Here is a 19,848-nt window from a genome sequence, read left to right on the forward strand (position 1 = left end):
TATCGCGTGTTCATCATCGTGCTATCGCGATGATGAAAACGCGATAGTACGATGATGAAAACGCGATAGTACGATGATGAAAACGCGATAGGACGATGATGAAAACGCGACAGTATGATGATGAAAACGCGATAGTACGATGATGAAAACGCGATAGTACGATGATGAAAACGCGATAGTATGATGATGAAAACGCGACAGCACGATGATGAAAACACGATAGTACGATGATGAAAACGCGACAGTGCGATAGTACGATGATGAAAACGCGAAATCACGATATTACGATGGTGAAAACGCGAAAGTACGATGGTGAAAACACGATAGTTTATCGCATTATCATCATCGTACTGTCATACAATCGCGTTTTCGTTATCGCACTGTCGCGTTTTCATCATGGTACTGTCGCGTTTTCACCATCGTAGTTTCGTGATTTCGCGTTTTCATCATCGTACTTTCGAGTATCGCGTTTCTGATCAACACTTTCATAGGCGATGGCCCCTAACGGCATTCCGTACATAGTAGAGCTGGTTTTATTGTTTTATTAAAAAGTAATATGCGTAGGTCAACTGGTAATGGTAGACGATTGGAATTTCGGATCAGGCTATTCATTGCTCGGGTGGCCTGAAAAACTTAATGTTAAAATCACCAAAGCTGCATGTATAACTATTTTGATTAGAAAATTTACCTATGTAACACTGAATATCAGAATATAATGAGTATATTCAGGCGCAATGTTCCCAACACCACATACAATATCCGAATCTGTCTTTACTAGGTCCCTATTAAAGAAACCCAAAGTACTAATTTGCAATCAGTATTTAAAGCTGCACTCTCACAGATTGAACGTTATGACAACTTTCTTTTCTTAAAACGAGCCAATTTATTTTTTAAGTGCATGGGCACGAGTTGCATAAGACTGCTGACATAAAATCAGATCTCTGATTCCATCAACATTCAAATAATCTAATGAAACATTGTAATCGCAATCACAATTTTTAAACAATGAACTATTTGTTAGTTTATTTCCTTTTCCGTTCAACTTAGAGTTGTATGCATATCACAAACAGGTAGAAAATCCGTAGTACATGTATATGGATATCGATTAACGAACAACTCGCTATGTGGGCTACTAGTGCCTTCATTTTCTTTAGACAAACAACTACATGTATTATGCATGTAACCGTCAACTAAAAAAATCAAGTGGTATCGATTTAAGCACAAATCGCAAGGCCAGCTTGTTTCTTTTCCGCAATCCAGTCAGCTATTACCTTCAATTCATAGTGCATGCCTTAACACATTATGCTTTCGTATTTTGGTAGTAACTTACACTATTATGGATATTGTACTGATATAAATTTGCATTTACGAAAAAATCTTAGTTTGATTTATGCACATTCAATTCATAAACCTGGTTTGTATCATAACATTTTTTACGAGAGCGAGATATCTACAGATACACAGGTATTATAGTGGTTATTAACTAAATAAGGCAAAATATAGTTTGGTAAGGGTTACATTCTTTTCAAAAACAGGAAGGGTAGGTTGGAGTTTTATTTGTTTTTCGTTATTTTTTTTTAATTAGGCTTTATATAGGAACGTGATTGTCATCATTGGAGAATGGTGTTACAGTAATCTGTATAAAGCATTAAAGTGTTTGAACTACATATTAAAACCAACGCTAACTGGCTATGAAATCGGTAGAGTCGGTGCCTTTTTCGAACCAAATGCATTTGTTTAGACTTAAGGCCAAAGGTACACTTGGCCACTGCTGTCACAAAAGGGGTCATAGATCAACCATGCTTCTCCTTGCCTGTCTAGATACACGTGGATGGAGTATCGGCGAGCGGGGTGGGGGTGAATGGGTATTTCGATGACAGTGTTGTCCACGTATGTGATGTCCTCGGGTACTGACGGAGTACAGGTGAAGCCGGCATCATGGACGCGTTTTGGATCAGTTTCACGCTCATCGGAGGGGGGGGGGGGGCAGAGCCTTGCGTTTACTGCCCATTAGTGCGGTACGGTTGGGGGTCTCAGCGGCAAGTGCCAAAAAGCTATTAGGCGTTTTAAATAATGGTTGATTATCACATGGGCGGTGCGTGCTTGTATAATTGTTTTGAAACAAAATAGTTAAAAACTTATTTTAAATTGATAAGAACTGTTTTTAAAACAGTTCGGAGAGATTTTGCATGTATTGACCAGAAACATTGCTCATTTTTCCTAATTGAAGCGTTCATGCGTTTAAATATCCTAAAATGAGGAGGCCAGGGCTCGTTTAAATAGTGTTTCTGAGTTGTAAACTGAAATTACCATTGTGACATATTGTCTTTGCGTTGCGCTAGATTTGTGTGATTTAAACATGTTAGTGTTAATCTAATCTTTTTTTTAAATAAGTAACCTAAACTAAAGAAACAAAACACCCGGAAAAAAAACGTTTTACGACAATTTGTAAATGTATAGATTGATATAAATCAGTCCGCTTTTTACTTGTTTCAGTACATAGCATTTTGTGTTATGCTTTATTGAGGACAATAGTTAATGTTATTATTATATATAAAGTCAGCATTTCAGCAAAATATGGGAACATGCTTAAGCACTTAAAGCTGCACTCTCACAGATTGAACGTTTTGACTTTTTAATTTTTTGTCTTGGATCGAGCCATTTTTTGCGAAAATCCATGGAAATCTGTCATAAAAGACTGCTGACAAAAAAATAAATCGCAGATTTGTATATTTAAGTTCAAAATATGATGTTTTATGCATTTTTCTTAAACCGTTAGTAACGGTTTAAGCCATAAAACATTAATTTTCGAACGGAAATATGAAAATCTGCGATCTGATCTTTTGTCAGCAATATTTGTTATATCATTGGTTTGCAGATATTTACGCAAAAATTTGCTTGTTCCAAGACAAAAAAATAAAAAAATGTCAAAACGTTCAATCTGTTAGAGTGCAGCTTTAATTGTTTGAAACAACATAGCAATTCGATTTTCCAAGTTTTTAGCTCAGTCTTATTTAAAGAATGACATCTAGAATTTGTTTAGCATATTTCTCGAAGAGTAATTTCTACTGCTACTTTCTATTCTACAAACCATGCTATTTAAAAACTGCTTTTCTGTTGTTGTAATTTCGGGCAGATGGTCCAAACGTTATGCGTCCTTGGCCTGGCCTAACGTCGAAAACGGTCTGGACTTTTTATACTCGATGAAAACACTAGATATTTAATACCAGTAAGTGTTCTAAGATCGCCACAACTTTAATCACAGAGTACAGAGACTTGCACTAAGTCAAAACATGTGAAGTGGAACTGGTAGAAAGTACTAGAAACACAGCTTAATTAAGTTGATGTTTTATTTAGTTTGTTTCAATGCAATACACAATAAAAATAAATAAAAAAAATAACAAAACAATATACAAATACCATCACAGTTTCTTAATATATAACAAACATAAACACTGTTTGAATCATAGTTTTATATAAAATGCAACATGACATTCTCGGGACACATATAGCAAACCTGTTACAGTTTATTCACTAATGTTTGTAGTTTGCTTTATTCATTTTAGAAGTAGATTATACTTCATTCAAAGTCAAGATTTCATTTTCCTCTCCATATATTTATTCATGCTTTCCCCTGGCTGGAGTCCTGGTTCATACCGAAGCCCAGAACCTCGTTTGCGAACATTTCAGCTGTGATGTCAACGGGCAGGTGGTCGCTGATGACGTCACCAGCGATGTTGGTGTCGAACTCCTGCAGCTCGCTACTTCCACCTTCCGCGTGGTAGCCTAGCAACGTCATCAGGTACTCGGCCAGTTCGTATTCCGTCATGTGCTCCCCTGAAAACGTAAATGTATAATGTATATAACTATTGTTTATCAATGTGTGTATACAACTTGAAAAAATACGTCATAAATGATACTTTAGAAGGCAACATTTTGCTTCGAATGATGACTTAAAACAAAGATAACTTTTCTTTCTCTTCACCATTTTAAATGAAACAAAGGACAGCCTATGCCGCTTAAAGAGCCCCGCCTTCGTTGTATTACCGGAGTTTGATTTGGTGATTAGTTTTCTCAAACACTTCGAAAAACCTGTTTCCAAAAAATGTTTTGGCAGTGCTCCATCAGGCGGCGGTTTTGTGAAAAGGATTGTCGAAGTAATTGAAGAAACTAAACTCTAAATCAAACTCAAGTTAAATACCGAAGGCGTGGCTATGTTAGTGGCGTAGACTGCGCTATGTTTCTTTTAAAATGGTGAATAAAAAGTAAAGTTATCTTTGTTTAAAGTCTTCTTTTTTTGAAGCAAATTATTGCCTTCCGACGTAGCATTTATGACGTAATTTATCACGTAGTATACACACATTGTTTATACTCATAAAGCATTTTAATGTTTTGATGAAGTTTTCACAAAGGATTAAGTAAACGCAAAATGAAGTACCGTCTAATAAGGACAAGGAATATACCAAAGTCATTATAATGCCCAACTTGTCATCGCTTTCATCGTCGAGGTTTCTTAGACTGTTTTAATCTGCATTCATTTACGATCTTGTAATGTTGTATGGCAACGAAAATTACAATTGTTTCAAAGGGTACGTTATGATTAGCGAATGAAATACCGGAGGCTTATTTTTAACCACACATTTGAATTTTGATTGGATTAAGGACAAAGTATTGATTATAAATTCAATTCGGCTACCATTCAATACGAACGATAAGCAGATTATCTCCTATTAATAGAAGAATATTACTCTACTTACGGGTGAAATGATACGCGGCCCTTTGGCAGCGATGGAAATACTTGTACGGCTTAGTACTAATATGCTGTTAAACACACAACGTAATATGCATATTGTATGAGTGTTGATAACACACACACACACATGTCATCAACATTTAGGACTTAGTGGAAGAGTTTATCATAAAGGGAATATCCCAGCTCATGGGGAATAAAAGGGAAATTGGGTCGACATCAGGACTCCTAAAAAAGCAGATTGTGGGCCTTGTGACGACTGAGAAATGGATGATTCCTTCCATTTTTAACTCCTCCCTTTACCCACCTTTGGTCTGTAGCATCTCCAGCAGGTCCCCGCGGTTGATGGCGGGTCCGGCCTTGCCCGCGGGCAGTCCTAAAGTCTCGAACGCTTTCACGAGCCGCTCGGGCGACAACCCGAACGCCGGACGATGATTGATGTACACTGAAATACAAGGGAACAGGGATAGGATGTTTGTTGGTAAAGATCAGTAGGAACGATGTTACACACATGATGTGCCGTCATTAAAGAATAGGTTCTTAATTCCAAATACACAAAATGCAGTGATATCAACCCATTATTGACTCCTCAATAAAATATTACTTTTTAATGGGTATATTCATGTAGTGTATTCGTTGAAATATTAAATAAGCCATGGAGTAGAGGTTGGAACCACACCACTTTAATATTGATACGTGTATCTTACAAGCAGATGTGAAGGAGTTAAATTATTGGAAAGTTTGAGTAAAAAAACTCTTACATTTGATGAACTCTCCTAGATCGATGGCCTCCACGTAACTTCCCGTCTCGACATAGCGGCTAAATTTCACCTCATTCAGCATGTCCTCGATCTATAGACATAATCATTGAAGTCGTCATAATTACATCCGAAAACATTAATAATTCTACCCCGGCATATCCCTTGTATGCACAGTACTAGCACATACTATATAAAGATTTGCTGATTACATTTGTTTGTATAATGTTTTATGCAACAAACGTCGGACTTGATAACACCCAGTCTCACCTCTTGTTCTGATGGGTAGAATCCCATGGCCCGCATGACGAAGGGGACCTCGGACAGAGGGATCTTCACCGACACCTCCCGGGAATCCATAGCGTTCACGCCCTGGCTGTAAAACATACACACAGGGTCAATTCGGCGGTATGGGGGGGGGTCATAGTTGTATTGTGCTTGAAATATTAATTAAAACTCCCTTACGGGCAGATGTGGGAACTGAAATATGGTTGGACGCACTTATTAAATTAATCAATTAATTCCCAAATATTCCTTGAATTGTTCTTAAAGCTCAAGGTCAGTTCAATAGGTGACGTTCTCAAATCCATTTAAAGGCCTATGTTATCTGATATAAAGGTAATGTACAACTGGTCATATAAAACTGCAAAATACGACTTGAATATAGTAAATCATATTTTCATGTAAATTAGCGACTATGAGAATTAACCTATGTTTTTGTATAAAATACAAAACTTGAGGCATAATGTGGATACGTGGTCAGCGTTAATATTAATGTTATGTTATGTTATGTTGGTGATTACTGCTTACACCTCTAATACAAACGTTGTGAACATAAATATAATATGACTTCTTGACAAATAAGCAAAGTAACAGAATATATAAAAGCATGTCTGTTAAAAGCACAAGAATGAGGAAACGAGACGCAGCAAAATGTAGAAAAAATCATTTGACATCGACCCTACGATTTTATTACACATAGTTTATCTTTAATCACACATTTTCAACAAACTATACTGATATGTACACGTTTCTTAACAACTGATACAAATACACATGTTTAGCCATTGTCGACATAAAATATCTAGCTCTTTTTTAGTTACGGTATATGTAAGAAACATATTTTTTTAAGTATAAACAGATACAGAGTAAAAATAAAACAATTCTATGCACACTGAACAAACCTGAGAATTTCACTGTAAAATGTGGAAAATACATGTACGATGAACAATATATAAAGCAAAATGCATTGAAACATGCGTGAATGAGTTTGATGGCAAACCAGCAAATATATGGGCGTGACAAGCATGTTGGTGGTGCTGACCTACAGTATGACCGTGGACAAGCATGTTGATGGTGCTGACCTACAGTATGACCGTGGACAAGCATGTTGGTGTTGCTGACCTACAGTATGACCGTGGACAGTGTTCGTGTTCAGTACTTTCTGTTATAACTATACACATATACAACACAATAGGATTTTGAAACAAACCTTTCGTCTAACAGGCGTCTTTTTAAGAAAAGAAAATTAATTGTATGTATTTTTATCACAGATGTTCTTTTCAATATTTTCATACAATTGCAAGCCTACCATCTACAAGAAACAATTTTTGTTTTTTTAAAAAGTGTTATTACAATACTGCATGAAAAATGAATGCTGAACTCATAAATTGACTCATAACATCTTTACAAAGGATGTCACTTTAAAGGATGACACAGGTAAGTAACCATACATGTCACGAAACAAACTAACATACTTTAACCACAGGTATATCAGACCCCTAAAACATTGCAATCGGACACAATAAAGGCTACAAAAGCTATAACAGACCCATAGAAGAGGGCAATAGGACTCAATAAAGGCTACAAAAGCTATATCAGACCCATAGAAGAGGGCAATAGGACTCAATAAAGGCTACAAAAGCTATAACAGACCCATAAAACAGGGCAGTTGGAGTCAATTAAAGCCACAAAGGCTGTAAAAGAGGGCAATTGGACTCAATTAAGACTACAAAAGCTATATCAGACCCATAGAAGAGGGCAATAGGACTCAATTTGGACTACAAAAGCTATATCAGACCCATAGAAGAGGGCAATAGGACTCCATTAAGACTACAAAAGCTATATCAGACCCATAGAAGAGGGCAATAGGACTCAATTTGGACTACAAAAGGTATATCAGATCCATAGAAGAGGGCAATAGGACTCAATTAAGACTACAAGGCTATATCAGACCCATAAAAGAGGGCAATAGGACTCAATTAAGACTACAAGGCTATATCAGACCCATAAGAGAGGGCAATAGGACTCAATTAAGACTACAAGGCTATATCAGACCCATAGAAGAGGGCAATTGGACTCAATTAAGACTACAAAAGCTATATCAGACCCATAGAAGAGGGCAATAGGACTCAATTTGGACTACAAAAGGTATATCAGACCCATAGAAGAGGGCAATAGGACTCAATTAAGACTACAAAAGCTATATCAGACCCATAAAAGAGGGCAATAGGACTCAATTTAGGCTACAAGGCTATATCAGACCCATAGAAGAGGGCAATAGGACTCAATTAAGGCTACAAGGCTATATCAGACCCATAAAAGAGGGCAATAGGACTCAATTAAGGCTACAAGGCTATATCAGACCCATAAAAGAGGGCAATAGGACTCAATTAAGACTACAAGGCTATATCAGACCCATAAAAGAGGGCAATAAGACTCAATTAAGGCTACAAGGCTATATCAGACCCATAAAAGAGGGCAATTGGACTCAATTAAGGCTATAAAAGCTATATCAGACCCATAAAACTTGGAAATCGGACTCAATTAAGGCTACAAAAGTTATATAAGACCCCTAAAAATTGCCAATGGAATCAATTAAGGCTAAAACAGCTATTTTATACCGCTAAAACATGACAATCAGACTCAATTAAGACTACAAAAGCTATATCAGACCCCCAAAACAGGGCAGTCAAAGTCAATTAAGGCTACAAAGGTTAATATCAGACCCTTAAAACTTGGCAATCAGACTCAATTAAGGCTACAAAGCTATATCAGACCCCTAAAACTTGGCACTAAGGCTCAATTGAGGCTACAAATAGACCAATAATGGCTACTGTCTTGGGAGGGAAGTACATGAACATTTCTTAGCCCTGGGCGTACCTGCGTATCTGGGCGTAGTAGAAGTAGTCCTCGAGCTCCTTGAAGAGCTCCCCCTCGCGGCCTCCCTCTAGCAGCCCATAGAAGGGAATCAGGTCCGCTCCACCCAGCGAAGACTGGCCCTCAAGGGCGCTACAATATAAAGGATATATAGTTATGAGCTACAACATGCACACTACATATTTTAGTTCGATATACACACAGCGGTTCTAAGGATAATCATCAGTATCCGGATGACAATCTCGGAATATATGGACACATTTATACATGTCCAATAGAAGTTTGTTATAAACTGAGTTGTACTTTTCTGTGCATTAGTTATAGTACACATGTATCTCATAAAGTAAACGATCTTAGATTTGGAAAATGAAATCCCTTTCATATTGAAATGTGTGTTTGTATTCACTGAGTTATTTGATATCATTGCTACCGCAGGTCATTTTTAAACTAGTAAGTGTCAAAAAAGAAATAATAAGCATTTAAATGGAATAAAGTGTTTGTTAGTACATGTATTTGTTTGTGGGTATACAATACTTGTATAAGATTATTATTTTTTTCGTAACAGGTAAATGCACATACTTGATATTAATCTCCCACATATGAACGGTGGCGTCAGTTCCACCAGCGGTGAAGAGGTAGCGGCCGTCGTTGCTGCACACCATGTTGGCGACGCCGCTGGGATGGCCAATAAGTGCCATGGCGTTGTGGGGGTTCCCGTCGAGCGGCAGGATGTTCATGCCGACCTTGTACTCCGTTATATACGCAACGTAACGCTTGTCCCGGGCAGGATCTTTGGTCGGGATTACACACATTCTGAAAATGAAACAAAAATAATTTAAATCCGGTTTAAACGAAAATGGATAAAGTGAAATTGTGAAAGCATTTGAGAGTGCAATGGTTACAAACTTAATAACAAAATGCCAAATACTATACAAGTCAAATAGGTACTCGTATGTCCATAGAAGCTTACTTTTGTACTGGAGATCCGTATGTGGGTCCAAGTAATGTCTTTCTGCACATCTTTGTTGTTGCATTATATAACTTGAATTTAAACTGAAAACAAAAGCAAAGCATGTATGTTAAATACCGTAATGCAAATATTCACCAGAGTTACAATAACACAATGAACCCCATCGCATCTTTGGCCGTATTTTTAAAATGATTTACAAACATTTGTCAAAGAAAACTTCACTTACTATTACTATTAAAGTGGTGACGCAAGGTAGTGGTTTATATTTCAGCTAAAACTATTGTCTATCATGACCATATGTACCTGATCGTTCGCGGTGACTATAAAGTGCTCCTTGGTGATAGGAGGGTACCAGGTCATACACTGGGGCACGGCGCTCTGCTCTATACGGTCTGAGCTCGCGATCTGAAGGTCGTCCTTGCTGCTCCTCTCAAGGTCATACTCAACCTGTAGGGGTGAGGTGGACAAGTGAATATATATATTGAGTGTTATAGATACGGGTTCACGGCGCTCTACACTATACGGTCTGAGCTCGCAATCAGAAAGTCACCCTACTCAAACTTCGGGAGACAAAGGCGTGCTAAAAATCGGATAATTTCAAAATGGAACATCGTTTATTAGTTAAAGGACATTCCTGAAAAAAAATGGTAATTCATCATCATACCTTAATTCTTTAACGATAACACTGTATTTATATACTAGTATGTGTATTGTTTAAGGTATTACCAGAACTCTGTCAGTCCCAAGCGACAGCAGCCTGGGAAAGTCCGCATCCAGTTGTATTCCGAACATGATCTCCTTGATTGGCTTGTAATGGGCGCGGTTACGTCCCAGGTACACGTACGGTGCCACGTGCACGCCATGCTGCCGCACGAACACTGACACCGTGTATTCAGCGTCCTGATGACAAAAAATGATCATAAAATGTGGTGGTTATTTACTTATACTGTTGTTTACTCTGCCTAGAAAAGAACTTGCCACTATCAGGAATTTAGTTTATATGTAGAGTCAAGTTGTGTGAGTTGTTGTTAACATGTTTACAAAAAAATCACAAATGAGTGTTTAATAGTTTGTGAACTTCATCAAAACTCGAATTTTCTTAAAAATTTTGTTTGATGATGTGAAAGAGTGGTAATCTTCAAAAATAGAACGTCAGCTCGGGTTCTTTCTCAAAATCTCTCAAAAAGGACACCAGTACTCGTTTCTGGCCAAGAAAATGACATACAAGCTTTCAACTGCCTTCATAATCGAGCTTATATATAAATATATATATATATAAGGTTAAAACAACTTACAGCAGTGGCGAGGTACTTGGAGTCATGTGAAAACTCAATGTGTGTGATGGCGTCCCGAGAGTAGCGGAACGGCTCCTGAAGCTCGTCTAACAGAGTGATAGAGTCCAGCACCCGCACACTTCCATTCATGAAACCCACCGCTGTGAGGAAAAGAAACAATAAGAGAGTCAGTAACACTTAAATAAGTTAATTAATTGTTGTGTCATTTGTAGCATTTTACAGTCATGAACGCTGGTACCAAGAGTCTTCTGTCTTTTTCTAGTCTGTCAATCAAAAATCAAAACTCCGCAAATGTTTCATCCAAAATTATCGGATCTGCTACAGGATAGTTATATGGGTAACACCATGATAAAGGCTCAATGTTGACAGTTGTACATGTAAAAAAGGCTTTTCTTTAAAGTTGAAAGTTTTTACGCGCCTAGCCCTATGACGCAACTGACATCGTCCACAACGAACATGCAAATACCATGACAATACTATCACATTTTTTTACAATAAAGCAGAACAGCTCAAAACATAAATAATTAAGCACGGTATTGGTGCAAGATTGAGTACCTACCCAGATATGCGCCATTTGGTGAGTATGAGCAACAGCGAATCAGGTTTCCGCGTTCAAATGTTCGAGACACCATCACCTGCTTCTTTTCATAATTCCAGACCTTGAGAAGACCCGAATAGCTGCCGATAACAACCGCTGGCCTGAAAATGGAAAATAATTATTATCGCATGTACACACAACCTCCACACAATCGCCAACACTTGTTCAATTTACCATGATGATGGAACTGAGCAGAACTTTTTAATGATTTATTTTTACACATAAAATAACGCATACAAAATAACTATGGCATATAGGGTCATTGTAGCAGGCCATCGCCTGCACACACAGTACACCGGCTGTCTACACTACATGTCAATAGTTATCTGATGAAGCAAGAGTACTTGGGCTATCCAATAAAGCTAAATGTGTATGCTTGAAATCTATCGATATCGTTTTAAACATACTTTATTGAATCTAATTGGTAATCCCAAGTCAAAACCTACCTACCAGGCAATAATAAACTAACAAACAATGACAAAAATGGAACATTATTCTTCAATTCAACCTTTTTGAGAAGTTTACAGTCTTAGATCAGAAAAGCAATCTAAATATATAAAAGTCAATATAACTAAAATGCTTGTATACACATGAAGGCTCATAGGTTACTCGAGGTAACTCCTACAATAAGTTCTAATATATTGATATAATCAGATTAGTGTCATAAATGCAGCTTTTTTTTTCAAAATATGTTGTTTTTAGGGTCAAAAAACCTACTGGCAAAATGACGCTAAACTAAGAAACAGTTTTGAAGCAGCCTTACTGTGTGGGATGAGCGGCGAGTGAGTGGATAGGACCGTCGTGTTCCCGGTGGATGACCTTGACCGCGGTTCCGTCTGCCGTTACGTTACCAAACACCGCGATACTTGAACCCACCACGAAGTCTCTGATCACAAATTGGCGGGCCTGGATCGTGGCGTCTGGCGGGTAATTTGTGCCTTCACGGGCACTACAATACAGATAGCATATATGCATTCAATATGCGAGGTACACGGTCCCTATATCATGGAAATAATAAAAACTTACAGTTTGATATCAAGCCTTTTAGTATCAAAGTAGATATCATGCCCTTCAGTAGCATAGTTAATATCATGCCTTTTAGTGGCACAATATATCATGCCTTTAAGAGGCAAAGTAGATATCATGCCTTTAAGAGGCAAAGTAGATATCATGCCTTTTAGTGGCACAGTAGATATCATGGCTTTAAGAGGCAAAGTAGATATCATGCCTTTCAGTAGCATAGTTAATATCATGCCTTTAAGAGGCAAAGTAGATATCATGCCTTTAAAAGGCAAAGTATATATCATGTCATTTAGTGGCACAGTAGATATCATGCCCTTTGGTGACACAGTAGATATCATGCCTTTAAGAGGCAAAGTAGATATCATGCCTTTAAGAGGCAAAGTAGATATCATGCCTTTTAGTGGCACAGTAGATATCATGCCTTTAAGAGGCAAAGTAGATCTCATGCCTTTCAGTAGCATAGTTAATATCATGCCTTTAAGAGGCAAAGTAGATATCATGCCTTTAAGAGGCAAAGTAGATATCATGCCTTTTAGTGGCACAGTAGATATCATGCCTTTGAGAGGCAAAGTTGATATCATGCCTTAAAGAGGCAAAGTAGATATTATGCCTTTTAGTGGCACAGTAGATATCATGCCTTTAAGGGGCAAAGTAGATATCATGCTTTTTAGTGGCACAGTAGATATCATGCCCTTTAGTGACACAGTAGATATCATGCCTTTAAGAGGCAAAGTAGATATCATGTCTTTTAGTGGCACAGTAGATATCATGCCTTTAAGAGGCAGAGTAGATATCATGTTTTTGGGGGACAGTAGATATCATGCCCTTTAGTGACACAGAAGATGTCATGCCTTTCAGTAGCACAGTAGATACATGTATCTTGCCTTACAGTAGCACAGCTTATTATCATGCCTTTCTGCAAGAATTGAGTTTCTTTATTATAAGATTATAGGGATGACTTACATGCCAAGGAAGTCAGGATTGAATGCGAAGGAGATTGCAGAGACAGGCCCCAAGTTCAGGTCCTGATACCAGTGGACCAGCTTCAGGCTTTGGTCGAAAAACTTCACATGACCTGCTACATCACCGACCACTATGTACCTGAGGGAAAAAGGTGTGTGAATTTTTTTTTGGATATGACATTAACACAGCAGGAATAATCATGCAAGTTAAAGCTATTAAAAAATATATTAATTTACAATGAAATGTTAACTATTGTGCTATTATTTGAAAGTCCAACACACAGCGTTGCACATTAACAACTTTCTGCCACAACTTATGTTGTTAACAAATGATTTAATATATCAATACTTGTCTGTGGTTGTGATGACGTTGATCCCCCGCTCCTGCAGCCTGATGATCTTCAAGGCCTTCTTGTTGGCAGAGGGCTCAGAGCTGATCACTGGAATAAACAGAGCACAGTACTATTAAAAGCCATCCTGGCAACTCAATACCGAATATGATATAAACTGAAATCAGAAAATGTAGCTATGACTAATAGTATAACAAATACAGTTAAATATTATAATTGCAGCAAAATATTCATTACCCAAATGCATAACAATATAGGAAATAAAACTAATATTTTAATCATGATATTCAGTTAGATATTAAACATAAAAGCAAAATATAAAACTAGGACATTATCATAAGCACATCTTGACTTTACAAACAGATACATGTACAGCAAAATGACTTTCAACTTTCAATTCGAACAAACAGATAATCTCTCCATACAATAATTGGACAGAACATATGGTTAGTTCCACCTCACTCTGTTACAGCGGTAGTTTACATGTACGCAGCATTTAGTGTGTTGTCCCTTTACCATCATTCTTAATTCAGCACTTGAATGTTTCAGACATGGATCTTACCTTCATCATTTCTATATATTTCTTCCATTTGTTCTATTTAAGAACAAATCAAAATAACTTAAATAATGTTCATCCTACAAGAGCAGTGTACAAATATGTCTTACTAGTTACATGCCTTTTTTCAAATGTATAAAAATATATGATTTATTTTATTTGACAATCCTTAATTGCATGTACGAGTATATTTATAAGGAATATTATGTAAGTTGGTGGTTCTACAGGGTTGAATTACTTTGAGGTCCTTGCATTAAGTCCATATGTGTTGATCTATCTATCCTAGTAGCACTAGGCTACCTTGTGATAAAGAATTAGAAAACACAGAGTATAATACAGATTTTTTTCCGGTTTCCATGTTTTAATTCATGTAAAAATATTAAAAGCAAATTTAAATTAAAAGTATGAAATAAAACGTTTACCAGTACTTTGAGTTTATCAAAATTGACTAATTTAGCTGGTTAATCACACAATGAACAAGTTTAACTTATTACCTTTTGTAACAGGTTTGTTGTTATCCCAGACTACAAGGTTGCCTATGGAGGTGGCTGTAAGGGCGCGTGAGCTGTTGGCTTGGAAGATGGACTGGCTGTAGCGGCCTACTTGCTTGTTAAAGTCCTGGTCAGTCAGAGGCGGGGCAAAGTACTCCATGTGACCATTGCTCTGTGTGTGGGAATATTCATAATAATATTTTAGCTTATAACAAATATGTCTGTCATGGAGTTGAGCAAACTGAATTGATAACATCCAAATTAATTTCTTTATTTAAAAAGTGACATGTAAGTTTAATAGATTAAATAAGCAACAAATTCAAAATTAATTGTAAAAAGGATATGATAACTTTAAACATTGCACATCATTAGTTGCTTTTGTACATGTACAAAGTCACCATAGTAATCTATATGTGTGCAACCATGTTTCTTAAATGTGCATTTTGACCATTGTTGGCATTTACCTTACTATCCATTCCCTGTAATTGACAGAGTCCTGCCACAGTTAAATGGTATGATATTCTAGTGCAAACCTTTGAAGTAGACAACAAAGTCTCCCTCCAACTCACCCAGTTATAGAAGACGACCTGTGAGTCACTGTTGGTGACCAGGTAATGAATGTCCTGGGGATTGAACAAGATGAAGTTCTGAACGCCGTAAGTGGACTTGAGTTCCGCAGAGCAGAGGGGCGTGTCCCCATCCACTGTCCAGTCCCAGATCGATAAAACCTGCAAAAAATATACATTGAATTGTTCAATATATTATGAAAAATTATTCCTTCAAAAACATTAAAACATGTACATTCAGTACAACTGAATGTGTAGAACTGTTTCCATTGTATTTAGACTGTAGTTGACAGTAACGGCTAGTAAAACACGGTCAATGTGCCCTAGCATAAGGTAAAGTATGCTTCTATTTCTAATAAGGAAGAAGATTGCAAATGAGAGATCATCATAGTTATTACTTGTATATGAAACTAAAATTCCACCGTGCCTGTAAATTACTACCAATTGCTATGTGTTGTACAACAGTTTGATTGAATCTCTTGATAACTGTATACTAGCAGAAAAAAGAAACTGTGCATAACACCAAATTCGCCAAAAATGATGTCAATGCGTTCAATGATAACATGATGTTTACATGTACCTCATTAAGTTGATACTTAAATGTAATTGTAGTACAGAAAATAAATTCCTCAAAGCATGTGACAATTTCATAATAAAGTTATCTTTAAAAAATTGCTTTTGTTTGGTAATTTAAGAACCAGCATCTTTGGCATACACAGTTTCTTTATCAATTATTTATACAACATTATGCATGTTTTAAGTGGCACCACAAGCAGAGGGTGCTTCATACTTACATGCTTAATACTAATATACCAAGTATGGAACAGAAATAGAGAAGTAATACAAAAGAACATTTACCTGTGATTTAGCAGCACTGATAGTGGCGAGGTACTTGGCGTCTGGAGTCATCCCCACAGCAACCACGCCCCCTTCATCACTATTACTTGTGTCAAATATCGTCTGGATAGGAACGCTGGAAACAGGTATCGTTGCGTATACTAAGTACTGATTTTATACACTATATTCATTACTATTTATTCTTAAATAACAAAATGTACATGTAAATGTGGAGGGAGTCTCTACTCCATGCAGTATCAGTTTGTGAAAGTTCCCATAACTTAACACACTATTATACATTCATTCTACTTGATAATGTAGTAATTGTAATATTAATACATTTAACTTCAATTATACTTGCACATTGTCGACAATAGAGATATATAAGTTAATGTAAATCTTTTAAGCAAGTCAATTGTTCGATAGTTACAGATATAATGCAATTTCCACCACTGAACAAGCTAACAATTCACTTTGGCCTCTAAGGACAATTACTTTCATCAATGGTAACAAAGCATTTAAACACAATGTACCCTGTGTATGTGTCCCATACAATGACCATGCTGTCTTTTCCCCTGTCTCCTGTCACCAACCAGCGCTTGTCCTCGCTAACACATGTACAGGTGATTGGGTTGGACTGTACACAGAAGATAACACATATACACTGTATATTTAAAGGTACCGTAATATATTCACCAGATTCCTGCATAACAACTGTCAAACTGTGCAACTTCAATCAAAGTTTGTCTTATCCAAATTAAGTAAGTTTATAATCTATTTTTTTCTGTTGTCTTTTTGTTAAATTAGTACTGTAATGAAATATACACTAAAACTTGTTTTCATTTATTCAATTTTTGAGTTTTTAAGGTATTTAGAAAATGTACACTAAATATCACATGTATGTGCAATTAAGCATAATAACCAAATAAGTTTTTATCTTCCAACAGATGAATGTTGATTTCAAAACAGTTGCCTTCAATTACAAAGGTTTTCTGGTTAATACCCTTGCTTATAATCAAGGTGGACAGGTTTGATTACAGGCCTGGGTGTATATATCAGTTCCGTTTGTTAACAAGTCTCCAGATACTCCAGTTTCTCCCTCATCACATTATCAAACTCTGGTACAAAATCATGCCAATGAGAGAGATTTAGCATAAGTTGATATAACTTTATTCACAATCATTGCATAGTTTAAATCAATATATTTAAACTTACATGTCCCTGCAGTATGTGTTGTCTGTTGCTGTTGAAGTCATAGAGAATGCCGACATGGGCACATGTGTACATAATAACTTTTCTTGTATTGTCTGTGAGATTCAATACTCGGACATTTCTATTCAGGCCAAATGACCAAATGATGTTCTGAAAAATACAAAAAATACTTTAAGACTGACAATTATCTTAAAAACATTCAAATTATGTCTGCTATGAAAGTCCAGAAATTACATTGTATTTTTCGAAATATACAATAACATGCATTTACTGCATTAACATCTACAGGCATTCTCATGACCAAAGAAAATTTAGAATGAAACAGTTTTCTACAAGTGATTAAATAGCCCAATAATGGTCCTATTGACAGATCATTACACATCACCTGCCACACTGACTGAATAAATAATCTATTTGGCATTTCTCTACCCACATTTTTATGTGTACGCTAAGGAAATTTATTGTGTTCATTTAAACAGTTCACACATTCATTTAAACATTTGGGGAAGGGTGTTCTGTGTTGTTTTATTCATAACTTCTTAACCCCATAATAAAACACTTATAGCCACAGGCGAAGTAGGAAACTACAGTATTTATTTACTTTGGCCCAAATGCAACGTGCAAATGATACTTTTTAGTGAATTGATCCATTTTCATTCTTGGTATTTTCACATTTGAAAAAATAACCCCCTACCAATGCAGCATTGGACATTGTTCCCTCCATCTCTGACTCTGGCCTATCTGGAGATGGTATCTGTGGGGCATCCGGTATCTGAGCCACCTCCAGTGGACCTCTCTCTGTCGGCTGGCTCTTCAGGCTTGCCTGGGAGGATGGTCGAGCATCAGTCCCTGCTGTGGAGCATATAGCCATATATAAAATGTACTTACGCTTAACCACAACCAATATGTTCTATGTACTTTGAGAGAACAAACTAGGCATTTATAAAGTGTTAAACTTTCAAGATATTTATTTTTACTTTAAAGAGAGTCAAAAGCATGCAACAAATCCAGTTAAAGTCACAATGTAAACAAACCTGCAGGTGGCTGCTGTTGTTCTTGTGTTGGAGATTTACCACCAGACTCCTCTTGGGCTTTGTCAACCTCTGTCTGCTGTTGTTCACCTTCAGGTGATGCTCTCTCCCCAGCTTCAGCAGGTTCTGCCTCAGCTTGTTGTTCATCATCACCAGCTTGCTGTCCATCTTCACCTGCTTGCTCTTCACCCTGCTCCTCTTGCTGAGCTTCTTCTGTCTCAGCTGGAACTTCTTGTTGTTCTCCCTCCTGTTCTTGCGTCTCATCTTAAAATAAAATGATATTGTTTTTAAACACAGTTGGAGTTTAATTTTTCTCTCACAATTTGTATAATGATTTGATGACAGTCTTCATAATTAAATGCACATATATGTAAACAGGAAATGAATTTAATCCACTATTTTTAATTAATTTATTCTACCTCCACATTCATCAGACTGAACATTATTGCCAGTGGATAGCGCTATGAAATACTATGAATGCTTTGTTTTATCAATTGAGTACCAGGTACCATACAGGAGTTTAAGTCACATTTATTGAACCTACCAGTTCCATCGTCGGTTGGCTTATCTCCATCTGTCTGCTCCTCACCACCAGCATTTTCATTCACATTTTCAGCATCACCCTGGCCTTCTTCGGCTGGTTCTGGGCTCTTAGATTCCTGTACCTCTTGTGCCTCTGGACTTTTTGACTTTCGACCTGCAGCATCAGCTCTTGTTGGAGTCCCTGGAGCATCTGTGGTTTCTGGATCTGCAGGCTGGGGAGACTCAGGTTTTGGACTTCCAGATTTCTGACCTTCCTCGTCAGCCATAATGCACTAATCGCAGTAAACTCGTTTAAATTATAATACAGAGATAGCTTATGTTCAAACTTATTTAGTTTTTTTCTAAGAAAATGAGTTAAATGGAAATCTAACTCCTTAGCAACTCTGTTTACATTGTCACCAGCGAATGCCGTAAGTGAATAGTGTGAAACACTAATGTCGCAAAAAGTAAATTAATGCCTTCAGTCAAAACGTAACTTTGCAAACGGCATAAATTAATACGGTATCTTTAAAGCCAAATGTATTTACCCCATTTAGGCCAAACAAAATTACCTGTGTTTCCGGTGACCCGACCGTCCCTATTTTTTCCTCGCTGACCCTAATCTTTTTTTAGACTTAAAGGTAAAAAAAAAAAAAAAAATCTATCGTAAAAAAATATATTTCTTTAAATATATCGTTATTATTTTCGTTGTTTGTCTTTCAATGTCCTCGGAGAATATACTTTCATTCCTGATTATGTATTACCGAG

General features: G+C 36.9%; 1 protein-coding gene across 6 annotated transcripts; it reads right to left on the reverse strand.

Annotated features, from left to right (window-relative positions):
• Positions 1-3,342: 3,342 nt before the first annotated feature.
• LOC128229983 (cilia- and flagella-associated protein 251-like) lies at positions 3,343-19,496 on the reverse strand. 6 transcript variants are annotated; one of them, XM_052941938.1, is made up of 24 exons: positions 19,103-19,496; positions 18,562-18,822; positions 18,222-18,376; positions 17,531-17,677; positions 16,849-16,952; positions 16,337-16,451; positions 15,482-15,640; positions 14,916-15,084; positions 14,428-14,460; positions 13,865-13,955; positions 13,517-13,654; positions 12,294-12,479; positions 11,492-11,631; positions 10,933-11,072; positions 10,364-10,537; positions 9,941-10,084; positions 9,638-9,720; positions 9,247-9,480; positions 8,671-8,799; positions 7,001-7,018; positions 5,779-5,884; positions 5,512-5,602; positions 5,058-5,195; positions 3,343-3,837 (listed from the first exon to the last, which is right to left on the reverse strand). In XM_052941938.1, the coding sequence occupies exons 1-24, from the start codon at positions 19,365-19,367 to the stop codon at positions 3,623-3,625; spliced, it is 3,435 nt and encodes a 1,144-aa protein (XP_052797898.1). In that variant the 5' UTR covers positions 19,368-19,496; the 3' UTR covers positions 3,343-3,622. The 6 variants fall into 6 exon arrangements, with proteins under 6 accessions (XP_052797898.1, XP_052797899.1, XP_052797897.1 ...); XM_052941939.1 differs by lacking the exon at positions 7,001-7,018 and adding an exon at positions 6,693-6,704 and having other exon boundaries at positions 18,222-18,379; XM_052941937.1 differs by having other exon boundaries at positions 18,222-18,379.
• Positions 19,497-19,848: the final 352 nt, after the last annotated feature.

The sequence above is a fragment of the Mya arenaria genome, chromosome 4 (genome assembly GCF_026914265.1).
Source record: "Mya arenaria isolate MELC-2E11 chromosome 4, ASM2691426v1".
Taxonomy (NCBI): Eukaryota; Metazoa; Mollusca; class Bivalvia; order Myida; family Myidae; genus Mya; species Mya arenaria.

What these genes read in the sequence shown, in the direction of transcription:
- LOC128229983 (XM_052941937.1), bottom strand. Translation starts at nt 19,367, where the DNA reads ATGGCTGACGAGGAAGGTCAGAAATCTGGAAGTCCAAAACCTGAGTCT. An exon ending in ACAACAGCAGCCACCTGCAG is followed by an intron (nt 18,380 to 18,561) that starts GTTTGTTTACAT and finishes TATGCTCCACAG; the next exon opens with CAGGGACTGATGCTCGACCA. An exon ending in CAATGTCCAATGCTGCATTG is followed by an intron (nt 17,678 to 18,221) that starts GTAGGGGGTTAT and finishes TGTATTTTTCAG; the next exon opens with AACATCATTTGGTCATTTGG.